At 40.2% G+C, this 16901-nt stretch overlaps 2 protein-coding genes across 7 annotated transcripts in view; one reads left to right on the top strand and one right to left on the bottom strand.

The window, feature by feature from the left end:
- Nucleotides 1-7420, top strand: part of cntn4 (contactin 4) — a 201273-nt gene extending 193853 nt beyond the window's left edge. The window contains exons 18-23 of the mRNA XM_075460236.1: nucleotides 212-446; nucleotides 1844-1959; nucleotides 2829-3015; nucleotides 3110-3222; nucleotides 3309-3477; nucleotides 4082-7420. Of these exons, the coding sequence (XP_075316351.1) occupies nucleotides 212-446; nucleotides 1844-1959; nucleotides 2829-3015; nucleotides 3110-3222; nucleotides 3309-3477; nucleotides 4082-4173 (912 nt within the window). The 3' untranslated portion in view covers nucleotides 4174-7420. The remainder of the gene's footprint in view (nucleotides 1-211; nucleotides 447-1843; nucleotides 1960-2828; nucleotides 3016-3109; nucleotides 3223-3308; nucleotides 3478-4081) is intronic.
- A 1318-nt stretch (nucleotides 7421-8738) lies between these two features.
- LOC142376727 (band 4.1-like protein 1) overlaps nucleotides 8739-16901 on the bottom strand; it is a 106234-nt gene continuing 98071 nt past the window's right edge. For all 6 annotated transcript variants that reach the window (XM_075460230.1, XM_075460232.1, XM_075460233.1 and 3 more), the window contains 3 exons: nucleotides 14724-14804; nucleotides 14486-14602; nucleotides 8739-13023 (listed from right to left, as the gene is read on the bottom strand). In XM_075460230.1, the coding sequence (XP_075316345.1) occupies nucleotides 13018-13023; nucleotides 14486-14602; nucleotides 14724-14804 (204 nt within the window). In that variant the 3' untranslated portion in view covers nucleotides 8739-13017. The remainder of the gene's footprint in view (nucleotides 13024-14485; nucleotides 14603-14723; nucleotides 14805-16901) is intronic.

Genomic DNA, 16901 nt, shown 5'->3' with positions numbered 1-16901 from the left:
TCATGCTGAGTGCTCTGTACTGTGTAATGGATTTGTGCTGTAAAAGCGCTTGTGTGTTCAGCGTGTTATGTCTGAAGCCATGCATTGCCTTTACATTTAAAAGCTTCATCTCTGATCTCCGTATTTGGTCCATGGTTTCTAAACTGTGTGTGTGTGAATGATTGAAGTGAGAGGGCCTTAACGGCGCTGAACCTATGCTGTTGCTCTGCAGCCAGTGCCGGAGGAGTTGCAGAATGGACCGGGTTTCGGCTACGTGGTGGCGTTTCGACCCCACGGCGCCACAGGCTGGATGCAGGCAGCCGTACCGTCTGCTGAAGCGTCCAGATACGTCTTTAAAAACGAGAGCATTCAGCCGTTCTCACCTTTCCACGTGAAGGTCGGGGTTTACAACAACGAGAGGGAGGGGCCGTTTGGACCTGTTACCACCATCTACTCTGCTGAGGAAGGTGGGTATGATCTCATGTTATACACAGTGTGCCTACAGTTGTGAAAAACAAAGTACATTCTCCGGATCGGGACAAATACAAAAATGATCTGAAAAAGAAAAGAATCAAGGTGTTGCAATGGTCCAGTCAAAGTCTAGACCTCAGCCTGAATGAAATGCTGTGGAGGGACCTTAAAGGGATAGTTCGCCTCTTTTGACATGAAGCTGTATGACATCCCATATTAGCAATATCATTTATGAACATTTTCTTACCCCCTGCTGCGTCCTGTGAGCAGAGTTCCAGCCTCGTTTTGGTGTTGATGAAGGTAGTCCGGCTAGTTGGCTGGGGCCACAAAAATAAAGCGTTTTGCTTCTCAGAACAATATGCGTTCAAAAGAGTAATACATTTGCATCACAAAATCGTCCCTCCAGAAAAAGTCAGACCTCACAATCACTTGGCGCTATTTTCTCTCCCTTGATATCAATGCGTTCAGCCACCTGCCGATAGCCGCACCTGGTACGGTGTTTACTGCTCGGTCTGCACTTCGGTCTGCACGGTTTACACAGCAGGCAGTGATACGAAGGTAGAGAGAAATAGGGCCAAGCGATTGTGAGATCTGACTTTTTCTGGAGGGACGATTTTGTGATGCAAATGTATTACTCTTTTGAACGCATATTGTTTTGAGAAGCAAGACGCTTTATTTTTGCGACCCTAGCAAACTAGCCGGACTACCTTCATCAACGCCAAAACGAGGCTGGAACTCGGCTCACAGGACGCAGCAGGGGGTAAGAAAATGTTCATAAGTGATGTTGCTAATATGGGATGTCATACAACTTCATGTCAAAAGAGGCGAACTATCCCTTTAAGAGAGCTGTGCATAAAGGAATGCTGCAAACTTAAATCAACCGCAGCAACGATGTAAAGAAGAGTGGACCAAAATTCCTCCACAACAATGTGAGAGACTGATAACATTATACTTCAAGTTATTGCTGCTAAAGGTGGTTCTACAAGCTACTGAATCATGGGGTGTAGTTAGTCGCTTAGTTTAGTCAAATTTATGACACAGAGTAATATGTCATGTGTTGTTGTTCTTGCAAGGTTGTATTTATTCATTTCCGAGACCTGCTAAAGGACAAGACAAATTTTATTACACTTTGGAATTGAAATGCAGCGCACTTTCCTTTTCATGACTGTATCTGCTTAGTTAGCATAAGTGTGTGAGTATAGGAATAGATCAACTCTGGCTCTGAACAGTGACGGTTTTCTTCTTGCAGTTATTGCACACGACCTGTCCTTACTTACCTCCTTTTATAGTTTTAATGAAAGGAGTGGTTTTGAAACAGTTTTGACGTGCCCTCTTTGAGGGTTCATCAAAGCCAAGCGTTACTCCTAAAATCTTCTTTATATGTTAACTCCAGAGCCTGGCCGAGCACCCACGAGAGTCCGCGCCAAGAGCCTCTCTGCATCAGAGATCGAAGTTTCATGGAAAGCTCTGCCCTGGAATGCCAGCAAGAGGAGGGTGCTGGGCTACGAGGTGAGCTCGATGAAATGCCTTGTTTGTGTGTGTTTTCAAATGGATGCGCTCCTGTGTGTGTGCGTGTGTGTGCATGGCAACAGCAATAATGCTGTTGAATCTTGTTGTCTTCCATTATTGATGAGTGTCTCAGACTCCTGCACCCTGGGCATACAAGATAATAGCTTGCTGCATGCATAATGGTCCAACCTGGTCCCAAGCCTGTGGGCTAAGCTGTGCTCCTCTTGTTGCTTACCTAAGTACTGTAACCACCCTGATTAGCGTACTGATGCAACGTTCTAAGTGACAGGAACGTTTAGCTTCTAATCCACACAGCAATGCAGTTTGAGACGGCGGCTTTGCACTCGTCCTTTTAATTCCGCTCATTATTCAAATCCGGCGTGTTAACAAAGGCGCCGTTTTAATTCCTGCGGATTGCCAGAATTATCAAATGTTGACCACTCAAAGTAAACCGAGGAGCAGGGCCTGGGCAAATCATTCGTGAAAAGACAAACGGATTAGATTATGTGCTGCTGCAGCCGTGACAAAGGAAAATGAGACAGAAATCCTGTTCACAGTGGAAGTTTATGGCTTATGGGTTTATATTTTCAAGGTTTCTGTCTTTTTTTTGGTTTTCGGGGTTTCTTTTGCACCCTTTAGCACATTACTTAAAGCAAAAACACCTTTGAGCACAACGGAGTCACACATCTCTTAAGACATGCTGCTAAAGCTTGTTTTCAGAACAGCTTCCGTCTTCCATCCAGTCGAGTTCACATGTCGCTGCTTTCAGTTTGCACGTCACTGACAGGGTGTAACAGAAGGCTTTTAAGGTGTCTGTCTGTCGTGTTTTTCTGCGCTCACGCCGGCGGTTCTGCCTTGTTGCCTTCCAGCTGAGGTACTGGAGTAGAGGTGAAAAAGAAGAAATGGCCAGCGTGCAGAGGACTGTAGGAAATCAAACATCCACTGTTATCCACGGGGTGAAAGGCAGCACCATATATTACATCTCAGTTAGGGGCTACAACACCGCCGGAACGGGGCCGCCCAGCACCACCGCCAACATTACCACCAAAAAACCCCGTAAGTATCAGACTTAAGCAAATATCAGTCCAGCTCACTTTATGCTACTGCTCAGCTTTTGTTTAAGGTTAATAATGTGTTTTGCTCCTCACAGCACCCAGTCAACCGCCAGGTAAAGTGATGTGGAACACATCCAACTCCAAGATAATACTGAACTGGGAGCAGGTCAAAGCCTTGGAGAATGAGTCAGAAGTGACTGGTTACAAAGTAAGCACATAGTCACCTTGTTTTGATCAGAAAATTGTGTGCTATGCCGTGGTGCGCCCATATTTTTCACTTAACCTCATCTTTAGGTGCTGTACAAGAAGAATCGACACAGCAGGCCCAGCGTCATGGAAACCAACACCACGTCTGTGGAGCTCGCTCTTCCCACTGATGAGGATTATATCATCCAGATAAAGCCGTTTGGGGAGGGAGGGGATGGCAGCAGTAGCCGGCAGATCACCATCCCAAGGATACCAGGTCAGTGGAGAGCTAGTTAGTGATTCCCACAAGGCTGAGCTGAATAATCCAATCCCTTGCTGCCATCTTGCCAGAACAGTTTAGCCGTCATCATCTCCAAAGGAACATCAAGAGTAGGAAAATAATGTGCAACATCAAACACGTCAAATTACAGCCTCAGTGTGACAGAAAAAATTTAAAAAATGTAAAAAATTAATGATGTAAAAAAAATTTCAAATTGTGTTGATGATACATTTGATAATATCATGACTTCATCCCAACTTGATAAAATCCAAACATTAACAAATCTAGACTGGTTTTTGACCCCATAAAATAAAAATATGATGATTTTCTAGCAATATACATATACTTAATCATATATTCAATATTGCAGTGATAACGTTATTAGGAATAGTTTTGGGCACCATATTTGTACAGTGAAAATTTGAAGCAAACATTCCTCACCTTGAAAAAGCTCGTATTTTTAGCTCAAAATGACCAGAGCAGGCTGGAGAGGCGGCAGTTTAAAAAGAGGAACTACCAACTTTGTGTTTTTTTCTTCCTCTTCCAGAGCAAACAGTCATGTGCTAACATCCTCGTTTTTTTTTTTCAATTTCTTTTTCAGGCCCCAACGCAGTCGGCTCAGCATCCAAGGTCTCCACTCTATCAGCCCTCAGTACAATAGCGCTGTCTTTCACAGCACGGACATCTTTATGACAAACGGCTCCAAGCAGACGTTGTATCTGATGCGGAGAAAGCTCCCCGACGTAACGCAAACACAGCCCACTCTGGTGTAACTAGATCCATTCATTTAGATTTTAGAGGCAGAGGGAAGCCGCTGACTGAAAAAAGCAAAAGTAGGTCATTGAGATGGCAGATGTGGAGTCCCCTTCAGCACCCAGGCCAGGTGAACAGGATTGACTGATGTCGTGACCATGTTGTTACCAAAGCAGCTTTCATAAGAGAAAAATAAAGAGAATAATGTCTTATATGCATCTTTTTGTATCACATGTCAAGCTTTTATAGATTTTGTTTTCTTAACGGGTTTAAAGTGGGCCTGGGCTGATAGGTCGAGAACATTTAAGTGCATGGCGAATAACATCATCCGGTTTGGAGGTTAAGAATGTGATCTGACAGCGCTCCTTTTGTCTTCTGAAATAAGCTCATTTTTTTTTCTTTTTTACAGTCATGTGAATGAACTGTTGCTCGGTACATCTCTGCATTTCAGTTGCCACACTATGTCAGAATATTTTAGCCAAAGGAAAGCTTTGGTGTTGGTGTCACTGTTGGTCATCTTGCTCAGTGTGAAGAGAGGACTGGCATTAGATGATGTGTGCTAATGCTTTATCGTACTGCAAGCTGCAAAGTTAGCTCGCTAAAGTTATATCAGATGGGATTTCATTTAGGAGGTGGGCTCAATTTTTTTTTCTCTCGAAATTTCTCGATTTGCATCAAATGAGGAATATAAACATCCAAGCCAGGTTGCCACGACTACAAAAAGACATGGAGTTTGGTCAATATAATGAAATGCTATGTAGACATTCTGGAGTCAGGTTACTAATCATTCCCCTGTCATCAACAGTACCAATCAGAAAGGCCCGCCGAAGCTCTACTGAAACTAACGCGAGTCTATAGTCTGAGTTATGCCAGTTCACTTTGTTAGATTAAGCAATTATTGAGTCAAAATTCTAGCGGGGATTTGGTCGAAACGGGTGACAGAGAACACTGGTTCTCCACCAATAACAGCTAGCATAACATCATACTCTGGGAGACAAGAGTATGCTCAAGAAACACAAAGTCTGTATTAACTGCAAGTCAAATGTTTAACCTTGTTTAACCTTAATTACCAGATGATCTATGACCAGACATATAATGAGCAAACCATGGCTTGCCAAGTGTCATGGCTGGGGATTTCTGCTTTGAGTCGACATAGCACCATGTATAGTCTCAGAAAGGCGAGGTGAGACAGCCTTGTATATTCTACATGAATCATTTGAGGAACCGACCCTGATCACTTGCAGGGTGAGGCTGTGCAGCTCGTGTGATTAATTAATTAGCTGGGGGCTAGCGGCTGCTGAGTGAGCCGATACTAGCTGAAGGTTTCTGGGTCTGGACCCTATAAATTGAGTGGTCACTAGCTGCTAGACACTGCTGGTGGGTAGAGATGTGAGTAGGGCCAGTTTAGAATAATCCCCTTTCACAAAACGAGGAAAGAAGTGTAGGGTCAAACTCAAGCCATTTTAAGGCTACAAGGGGTTATTTTTCATATCAAAAACTTTGAAATGTAGAAAATGACAGGAAAACTTGAGTTTTTAGGGGATTAATGTGAATGATACTGGCTGTAGGGAAAAAAAAGTGAAAAAACCATCAAGGACCTGTGTAAAATGCACAAAGATAAGCCGTTGTAGATGTTATGGTTTTAGTCGACTATTATTGCTACACAGGATAGAACCATGGACCATATTTTGAAAAGATGGACATGTGACATCACCCGTTGGTTTGTTGACTACAGTTTTCAAGCCTAGAGTTTGTCATTTTGCCGTTGAAATCTTGGCGTAGTTTTCCGATCCAGATGTGGCATCCAAGCTATGTGTGTCTTATAAATAGTGGTCATGCTCAGCTCTCAGCTATCACTCAAAGCACCCTAAGCCCCTAAAACTGCTTTACTTTAGGTCTTTTAGCAGGTGTGTGTGTTCATAAAGTAAACTTTCACACTACTACCTGGACAAAGATTTTTGGCAGTCAAAGATGATTTAGGTGCTAAATTAGTTTCTTAATTACAGAATTCAGTTTTGCTCCAAACAAGGATGCCATGATCGTTACACTCAGCAAAGCCTGCTTTACAATTGAGATTCCAGCGGACATTAACTCTTTCAGAATGCAAATTATATGTGAGTCTTAATCTATCACACTGGATGCTAAATGTTAGCCTGCCGTGTTGGTGTGTCGGTTCTCTCTAAGGTAAGACATGGACAAGTAAGCTGGTGCTGAAAGGCATCCATTTGACAGAATTAGGACTGAGCTGTTGTGGAGGGCTTCTCTCCTGGGTTCCTCTACCTTGGCCATTGAACTACACCCTTGTGGCTGTCTCATGCACCTCATGCTTTCCGTTAGCCCTGTGTCTAGAGCTATTCTTTGCCTTCTGTGTGCCTCATCATATGTTCAAAATCCTCAGGTCCTTAAAGAGCCTTAACTTATCATAAGTATATAAAAAAAAAAAACATTAGAAACGTAGAACTACAAAGCAGCCGCGGTGACGTTTACATGCTGCTGGAACGATAGAAACTATTTGTGGCGGGGGCCCCAGCTCCGTTTGCTGAGGTCACTGAGGTTAGTTTGAATGGCATTCTGCTGTTTTGCATGGGACATTGGCAATACATGAGGCCTGGTGCATTTTTATAGGTGTGTGTTCTTAATAAAAGATGATGCTGCTGATCTTTTCCTTTTTTTCCATAGTCTCCTGATGCCATGTGGGACTGCTGTGCCACCCCGAGTACAGTGCAGTCTGTATGTAGCTTGTAATCCAGTTAAGTAATTTGTAGTACTTTGAAGGGAAGTGTACTGTAGGCAACTGGGTTTCGCTCAGAATCATGCATCAAGAAATGTGTAATATACTGTTTTGTACACTTCAAATCATTTATATAAAAGAACCTTTCTAAAGAGATGATTTACTTGGTTTTTATGTAACGACTCTGTTTCATACCGTAGCTAACTGTTGCTCAGCATGACTGTGTTTTGTCCTCTTTCTTCTGTTCATCTGCAAACCGATTGAATGGCTTTAGGAACATGCAAGGTTCATGCATCTGATAGGTTTGTGAATACTGTATGTGTACCATGAAATCTGAACCATTATAAGCCCTGTGTCTATGCTTCTGTCTCAGTCAGCCCCTCTGAGATGTACTGGATTATACGCTCTACAAGAGGGTTCCCTCTGTTGCTGTTTGTTGTTTATACTGTGTGAATAAAGATAATTGGTTTATAGAACAATGCAAAGCTGTCAGTCCATCAATACATATCCCTCTATGCGACATATAGTGATAAAGACTAATGCGTCTCCTGATCACTCACTTGAGTACACCTTCAAAGTTCAACGTAATAAAAAGTGTTTATCGATCTCTTGAGCTGAGCATTAGATCTGATATTACAGCAATAGATCTGTAGTTTTCCAGCCTTTTAGCATCCATCCTTTCTGATATCATCATCAAAATAGTTATTTCCCTACCTTGTGTTACCTGATATATATGTGTAGAGTATAGACCTATGTAGTGCATTTCATGAATATACCCTTAATATGACAGCCACATTGTATCTTCATCATAAGCTGTCTGAAACTTCTTTTTTCATATTCTGCATTTTAACTGCAACATCATACCTATTTATTTTTTATTTATTTATTTGTTTATTTAGTCATTTATTATTATTATTATTATTATTATTATTAGTTAGTAGTAGTAGTATTTTTTACTAGAATTGGTATTATTATTATTGTTGTTGTTAATACAATCAATGTAACTATTAAAAAAAAAATTAGCTACTTGACTAATTTGAATTTCCCCCGTTGGGGGATGAATAAAGTATTATTCTACTCTATTCTATTCTATTTCTATCTTATGAGTTAAAGTACATTTAGCATGTTTTTTTTCTCATCATAGTGGTTAGAATATAAGATTGATGAAATTAACTTGGCATTTCTTTCAAAAAGAAATCTCAGCCCTTAACCTTTTATGTGTACTTAACAATGCCTCATGATGATATAAAACTCTTTTTTTTTTTTAAACTGACACAAAACAATGGGCGGCCAGGTAAAAGGAAGCAACTCAAGTGGCTTTCCACGGCAACAGACATAAGCTGTGGAGCTTCAAATGACTATGGTTCCTACAATTCCCACAATGAATCATGACACATATCCCACAGTTGAGTCGTTCTTGCAATGTAAGTCTGCTTTAGTTTCACTAGATGGCCCCAACAACGCACAGATAACTTGGTCTGAAACCCTCCACATTTACTGAATTCAACCACAAGATGGCAGTACAGAAAAGCAGTTTCCCTTGCATTGGGCGCTACTACTGTATTAATGCTTAATTATTCTAATGTCACAAAAAAAAGTATTTTATTTCATATGCCTAAATAAGTTGTGAAAACATTCAAGCTACATAAAAGTGAAATGTTTTGCCTTCTGTGTCTTTATTATAACATTCATATTTATCATACTCTAGGTTACTATTCAAAGGGAACAGTAATAGTAACCCAACCCCCCCTTCATTTCAGAACCTGACACACTGTTTGAATCATACTGAGACATTTATTTATGCAGGTATGTTTTCCATTTAAACTGAATGCAATTACAGCACATACACACCACCAAGCACTAGGGAAATGTAGAGCAAAGAGCAGTGGAGAATTGAAGGTGGAAGCTTGACAGCAGAACAGTTTGATGGCTTTCACAGAGAAAAAAAAACTCTTATCTATAATCCACACTGTGCTGGTTTCAACACAGGGCCAGCAAATATTTTCATCTCACTGGGGACAAACAGCGCAGATTTAGAGAGATTTCGTCTTCCACTGCATTTGATGTGATATTCTTTACAAGACTGTAGTCCCAAGAAAGTTCCAGTTTCAAGAAAGCTCCATCACACCAATTTCAGCTCAGCACTGATGAGGGCTGCTCCTGTTCCCATAATCTCAACTCAAAACTTAAGGCACCCATTCATGTTTTTGTCTGTGTTGCACCACTGTTCTTCTGATTTTACTGACTGATTGCAGCTTTTGACAATGCATATCCATCTCTGCTCCGACATACTGTATAAGATATCACACAAAAGCATGGATGTGTATACTTAAATTCCTTTTTCAGCTGACCACTTCACCCACAGCCTCTCTCCTAATACCATCAGTAGTTCATTTCTTCAGTAGTACGTCCAATTCAACGGTGAAAATATGTGCCACAAGTTTACAGAACGTGCTACTGTTATTGCAAACAAGTGCCATCACAACAATCCAGTGTCATATGACCAGAAAAAAAAATCAAATAGAGCAAAATGTAATATACAAATCAGCAGTTTGAGAATCTCATTTCCACAGACACATCAACAGCAGGTCGACAGTATCAAGTCAGGGGGACAGGGGGACGAGACAATGAGGGCGACAAAGCCATGGTCACAAGTGTTGGAAAAGCTCCTTCGATTATCACTCTACAACGCTGTGTTATAGGTTTTGGTTATGCTTCGGTACACATGAGAGTTCACAGTTTTCTCCCTTTAGAGGACAGAGGATAAAAGTAATGGCTGCTTATTGCAAATCTCACAAGCAGTGCACTTCACTGCCTTGGTTAACAGTGGCACATAGTTAACAATGACAGCAACAAGGCTAGCACGGGTCAGGCTTCATCAGAAGGATTCTTATGACTGATAATTGATGCATAGTATAGTATTAAAGGTCACTCAGAACATACAGTATGGATATACTTTACAACCAACACGCTCTGTGGAAGGATAGCATTTAGAGTGACACACTGTATGCTCTCAGCTTTGTCTTTTGGGGAATTAGAGGGGCGTTCACATTTACCCCTCCTAAAAATATAAGTACAAACTCATACACCATAACTTAAAAGTTAATCCAATAGGAAACAAGAAGTACATGTTAATCTTGTGATTTTTAACTTTTCAGGCAGTGTCTGTAAACATGCGCATATGAGTAAAAACCAGTAACTTTTTAAACATCACTATCTGAATTGCTATTAAAGTTGCTAAAATAACTATTTTCAAACAAAAATGAATCCTGGAATGTGAAAGGTGTTGCTCACTGTTGCACACCATGTTAGCGTTTTTATCATTAGACTGCAGTTTATTTAAAGGGATTTTTATTCTTTTTTTTTTCATTTCTTTTATTAAAGTTGCGTGAAGTACTTATGAGTAGTTAGTACAACAGATAGCTGTCAGAGGACTCTCTGGAATCTTGAGAATCAGGAGGACTCCTGACAGGCTAGCCAAGATAACTGTTACTCAAAACAAGAACAAGAGAGCAATTTATCAGCATCGAAACCAACTCAAACCTTTAAAGAGTTCAAGAAATGCTTTATCGTGTATTAATCAGACAGTTTTTTACTCTGTCACTACTTTTTCAACCGCAGAATGTCTATATTGTACCGATATGAGCAGTCAAAAATGTTTTCTTCAGTTGTCCCTGTTCTAAGCAGCAGTTAGTTTGGCTAGCCTTACAGAATTTGTCCCTAAACTAAGATCGTTCTGACTGCGTCTATTGCAAGTAAGTCACAAAGTACTCATAAATAAAGCCCTTCGCACAACCCCCTTTGGAAAAAATACAAAATATCCCTCAAATTGACTTAAATAAGCACACTGTGTGCAACCTGCTCAACACCAAACTGTTGACAAAGTCAGCTAATTTAGCAGGATGAAGCATTAGCTAAAAGCCATACGTAAAACAGAGTAATGGAAAGTAGCTGCACAGAAACATGCCTCGAATACAAAATTCTCTCCATATTGGCTGAATATCTAATATTCACCATCGCTGGATAAATTTGGACAATAGTCCAATTTTATCTTTTGTCCAATTTAGTCCCCATTAGCCTTCCCTAATGTTTACATCACACAAACAACTGTAAATATGCAACATGCACAGCTGAAGTCTGTACACACACTGGGATTTCATGTCGAGTTTTCAATTGATATATTGTTTGATTTATCGTATTTATGTGTTTTTTCACCCACTTTCCAGTCATCAAAAATGCAGTTATGACATCAACGTGCAAGTAATTACGATCAATTTGTTAACCTGGGGGTCAAAAGAGAGACTAAATTGGATAATATGAAGATATTGTTTCAAAATTCATATTTCTGAGGTGGATGTAATGTGGTCTCTGTTTTGAACACATTTAATGTTTTCATAAAATGTGAAATATTAAACTAGAAAGTGTGTACATGCAGAATTTTTATGTCTGGTGGAAAGTTGCTATACATCTCGATTTACCCAGAGAATAGAATGGCGGTAAATTAGCAGCTTCAACTACTGAACACAGTCTCTTCCCTAGTATCAGCAATATGGCACTGTAACTGTAGCTGTAGCAACTCTATGATGGTGTAGTTCAACGGGATAAGAGCGGCGCCAGGAGATGAAGGCCTTACGTTTGGTTCCCCAGTATGCTACTCCTGTTTAGACAGCAAATCCTGGTACAAATCTGGGTTAAATGTGAACATTTCATTCACGTTTTTCATTCGGCATTCCTGAAACAGTCACTTCATTTTGCTCAATTTTAGCCAAGATATCTTTCCAACGTCTTTTTGACCAAAGAACGCTCAGTGGGTTAGGTTTTGAAATGTCAAAGTTGTGTTTTCAGCTTGTGCTAAATCCATCTGAGTGGCAACAAAACAAAACACAGGATGTTGGGCTAAAGGAATGGCTATGACGCCAACACTGGAATATTGCAGCCCTCTAAGTTACAGCATAAATACAACCTCACAATGTGGCAAACTAAATAATATCAAGGTCTCGCTGATTAATTCAAAAGATCTCCAGTGTAGCATGTTATGCTTACACGTTAAAACTGAAATGTCCAAAAGCACAAGAATAACAGCTCAGTTCTGTTTCAGTAAAAGTAAGTAAAAAGTAAAAACATACCATCACATTTGTAAGACATTATTCATATTAAAAATTCCTCTAAAAATCCAATGACTCTGCCCAGAACGTGTGACCAGAATCCAGCAACCGTGACGTGGGATGAGGTTTATTGGAAGCTGGGACCAGCAGTCCAGTGAAGTGTCCATCAGTCTGTCAGCTTCAGCACTGGCCCAGCGTTCTGAGGGGTTGTTTTTCTCCTTTTTATCTAGGTGCTCACTCCAATCATCTCAGGGGTTTCAAATGTGAACGTGTTTGTGTAATATTTGTTCCATTCCCTCTGCTATTATTAACTGATTCATGCAGATTATAATCATCTGATATTATACATATTTCATAAACAGGCAAACACGGAACATAAATTAGATCTTCTATCGATAAAAATGTAAAAAGCTAATAAGACAGCTGTTGATTAAACTGGAGGTGTAACGGCCAGGAGGTGACAGCAATGAGCAAAAAGTTTGCTTCTTAAGTTATGGCACGTCCTCACCGCACCCACACTGCCAGAAATATCTCCATACTTTAACCCAATCGTCCATCATCCTATATATATATATATATATATATATATATATATATATATATATATATATAGGGGGGACTCATCGATTCAAAACATGTCAGATTCGTGATAAATCATCAAACAGAAGACATTTCCTGTTTCCGTATCAGTTGCAGGGCTGGAATGGTCCGGAAAACAACAGGACAAGAGGCTCATCTGGGTTTGAGGCCGAGTCACAGTTGGCTTGTCTAAAGGGACAGGAGTGCAGGTCTACTGCTTCATGGAATGCAGTCTGTTCTGATGACAACATGTACACAGTGGAGGAGGAGTCCTCCGATCGGATTGGTGGCGAACTGCTCGGCGGGGCAGGAGACACACAGCCGGAGGATCCTCTCCTGTTCCCCCGTCTCAGAGGCCACCATAGCCAATCAGGACTGCAACGAGACCACAACACACAGATTTGATTCGAGCGCGCACATTGACAAATTAGTTAACAGCTGGTCTTCCGTTCGTGGTGTTTTTTTGTATCTTTGATTCGGTCTGTTGAGTGTTTTTGTCTTCTGTTTTTTTTTTTCAATTTATTCTCTGTGCTGATTTTGAATTCCTTGTGGTCCTTTTCAAACACAGTCTCACACCCAGTCACATGCTGACCCTCCGGAGTCACTTTGCATGACACAGAGGCTGTGTTCGAAACCGCCTACTACTCCCACTACTCCTACTAACTTTAACTTTTTTTAAGTTCCCGGATGCATACTAGATTTGCCGAAATGTTGGGTATGCATCATGAGGTTACTACTCGTACTCAAACTACCCAAGATGCAATGTGACGTAACATCGCCGATCATCATTTCCTGTCAAAACGGCAGTTTCAAGCTAGCTGCAACGAGGGTAGGTTCACTTCCTCTTTTCAAAACAAAAGCACCAATTGTATCGTAATAGCTTTCCCTATGATAAAAGGCAACGCGTATTTTGTTTGTGAAAATAACCGGAAGTGCGCTGCTCACTACGGCTAGCTTTAGTAGCACCGAATTCGTGGGAACAAAATTGTAAATAGTCGGTATTTTGTCAGATTTTCAACATGTTGGGGATCTAAACGACTAATGTTTCAAATGTTGCTAAAGTTATATATTTACAGAGTTTAAGTTTGAGCTTAAACGAAATCAGCTTCAGGCCGGCTGATTTCGGCTCGGGCAGGAGCGAAATGCATGGTGGGTAAACGCTCTGCATACTGTCTGATCGATGAGTATGCCGTTTGCAAGTATGTAGTATGTAGTATGTAATATGTAGTATGTGTTTTCGAACACAGCCAGAGTCTTTTTTTTGCATGTATGTCTGTCTCTCACCTGGTCAGAAATTTTCCGGACTAATAAAATCCCCCTTTAGCGCTTGGAGGGGTGATGAAGGATTAAGTTGCAAAACAGCTTGGTAAGGTTTAGACCCCAAAACTATCAGACCAGTTTAAGGAAAAACATCATGGCTTTGTGTTAAAATGCAGCCTTTTACCATGTTAAACATGTTAGACGTCACACTTCTTTCATCTGCAACAAGTTTTATGTGTAACTGTGGTGATGTCCTCTGCAACTATGACATCAACGGTAGTTAACAGTTAACTAGAGTTTTACGGCATCTCTTTTCGACTCTGCGGGGCTTCTGGAGAAGTCTGTTGAACTAACATGCAAATTCAAAAATCAGGCTAAAGGAGTATCCTGTGCTTTCAATAGGAGGGAGATGTCATTTTGTATTATGCTGTTGTCAACTTTCAAATAAAAAAAACAAACAAAACGTTTAAAAAGAAGGTTCTATGCTTGGCAGCTCCGTTAATTAATCCATCCATGCAAGCAGAATAATGAAACAATGTAACGTGCACTCTGATGGCATGCCCGGGCTGTCTTGTACCTCTGCTTTCTGCCGCAGCTCCTCAGTGGGAGACTCTGTTTCCCTGATAACCACTGCTTTTGTTACCAACATATCGGGATGCTGCTGCTTGGCCTCCTGGATCGCCATGGCGAGCGCCTGTAGCCATAAAACACCAACAAACAGGTCAGCAACTTTGCATATTACCCTCCAGGGGCTCTGTAAGTTATTATAATTACATCATACAGTAGAGATGTCTCAGTGTTTCCATAATACTTGCCTGATGTTGGTCCACATCGTCGTCCCCTGTGATAATAATCCTTTTTTCAATTCTGGTCTCCGAGTAGCCTCCTTTCACAGTCTGTGGAAGAAATAACAACAGAAATCTGCTGAAACATGAGTTTGTTCTCAACAATCAAAACATTCCACCATCTTTGTTTTTCATCCTCATCTTTGTGGCAAAATACTCAAAACTGTGTTCTTTGTTTTTAAAGCATAAAACTTACTTTTTTGTAACAGACACTTCAGTACCCCGTTGTTCAATAATATATACATATATATAGAAATATATATGTAAATATATATACACTGTGTGCACAATTATCAGGCAAGGGAGTATGTTGACCATATCATAATTTTTGTGTGTCATATTGAACCTAGTTCTGTGCATCTAAGCTTTATGCTAACCCACACCAGCCCTTAACCTTAAAAACTACCACATTCATTGAAAAGAAATATATATATTTTTTTGTTGTTGTCTTTGGTATCTAATTTAACCTGTTGGCAAGAATGGGTAACATACAATTAGATACAGATGTATCGTCAAACATTTGTTTTTTTTAAATTCAACCGTTCACAAAAAACATTCAACTTTTGGAATAATACAATTAGACAATGAATATGGGTTTAAATTACAGACTCGTTGTTGTTGCAGCTCCTTCATATGTAGAACACTCTGTTTCAGGGACCGAACTGTAATTGGACAACTAACTCAAAAGCTGTTACATGGACAGTTGTGGCTTGTCCCTTCATTAGTCCTTCTGCAGTTAACAACCAAAAAAACCGATGGGGGCATCCATGCTCCTATTTGTATATCTATTTTTAAATGTCGGTAGAATTGCAACCATATAAGATAGAGCAATCATTCTTTTTACAAATAAAACAGGAGAGTTACACTCACATATCACACACTCAACAAGTCCCAGAGCACTACACTAATGGGTTTGCAGAGATCCAGTAAAACAGCGCACACAACAAAAACCTAATCCAAAAAACAGGTGCTTTATAGATCTAATCTGGTGTTTACAGCACTTCCTAAGTTGTCACCGCAACCCGCAACTAACAATCAATTATTGAATACTTTATTTAGTTAATATGGACAAAAATTTGGGACATAATGGTTGTATTGATGTATAGCAAATTAAAAATGATTAAATTATTTCTAAATCATTTAAATTGAATTGAAAGAGTTTTTTTTCTCTCCACAGTCACCTCGTGCACGCTCAGGATTGGATCGGAGAGAAGTTCTGATGCAATATGTTGGTCCTCTTAGTTAGGCAACTTTTTTTAATTGGCTGAGTATGGATGAATTGGAATCTATTGTTTCATGATTGTATTAGAGTGAATCGGATTCCAAATGGCTTGAATTGGACTGTATCTTTGAAGTGCCCCTGAGACATTTGTTGTAATTTGTCATTTGAATCAACAGTTTTCACAGTATATTCTTATTTTCAGTGACTGCTGTGGGTATATATAACTGCAGCAATGTGTTGTGTGTAATGGCACTGAAGACGTCTCCTAAAGAGAAGAAAATTAATATTTAGAGATTGCTCTCATTTTCTGCCACAACATTGTCTCTTAGTTTTCCAGGAGTCGTTAGTCTTCTATTTTGGCTGCTGGTTTATAATCTAACCATTTCCCTTTTTTTAACCCTGCAGGGTCGTTTGCTCCAAACATACAGAGCTGATTACTTTTACTTTGTTAACAGCTTTTATTCTTCTCGTGACCACAGAACGGCGATCACCAAATAAACCTGATTTAATTTTGCTCTGCCTCACTGACGAGTTTCATATTCGGTAAAACTGTGCTCCCCTTTGTTGTTGCTGTCATTATCGTGTCTATTTAAGTTGTGGTGCAAAGAATGGCCTCGTACGCAAATAACAAATTAGAGGAGTCTCTGCCTACATTCATGGCTAAAAGTGGGAGACGAAATCAGATTTATGCGCGAGTGTTTTGTTTCGTGATGACTGACATGAGTATGTGCAGTTTTATAAATCTGGGGGGGAAAATATGAGTGCGCACAATATTGCCTTCATTTCTACACACAGTTTTAGTCGAGAATCAGCATTTCACTTCCTGAAGACAAAAGTAAAGACCCACAAACACACAAACAAGTTGAAGAAGGACTTCAGGCAATCTTTACTGACAAAGGATTCTTGAAAAAGTATTAGAATTGAAT

This window comes from Odontesthes bonariensis, chromosome 3 (assembly GCF_027942865.1).
Source record: "Odontesthes bonariensis isolate fOdoBon6 chromosome 3, fOdoBon6.hap1, whole genome shotgun sequence".
NCBI classification, from domain to species: Eukaryota; Metazoa; Chordata; class Actinopteri; order Atheriniformes; family Atherinopsidae; genus Odontesthes; species Odontesthes bonariensis.
This window is presented reverse-complemented; position numbering and strand designations above follow the sequence as displayed.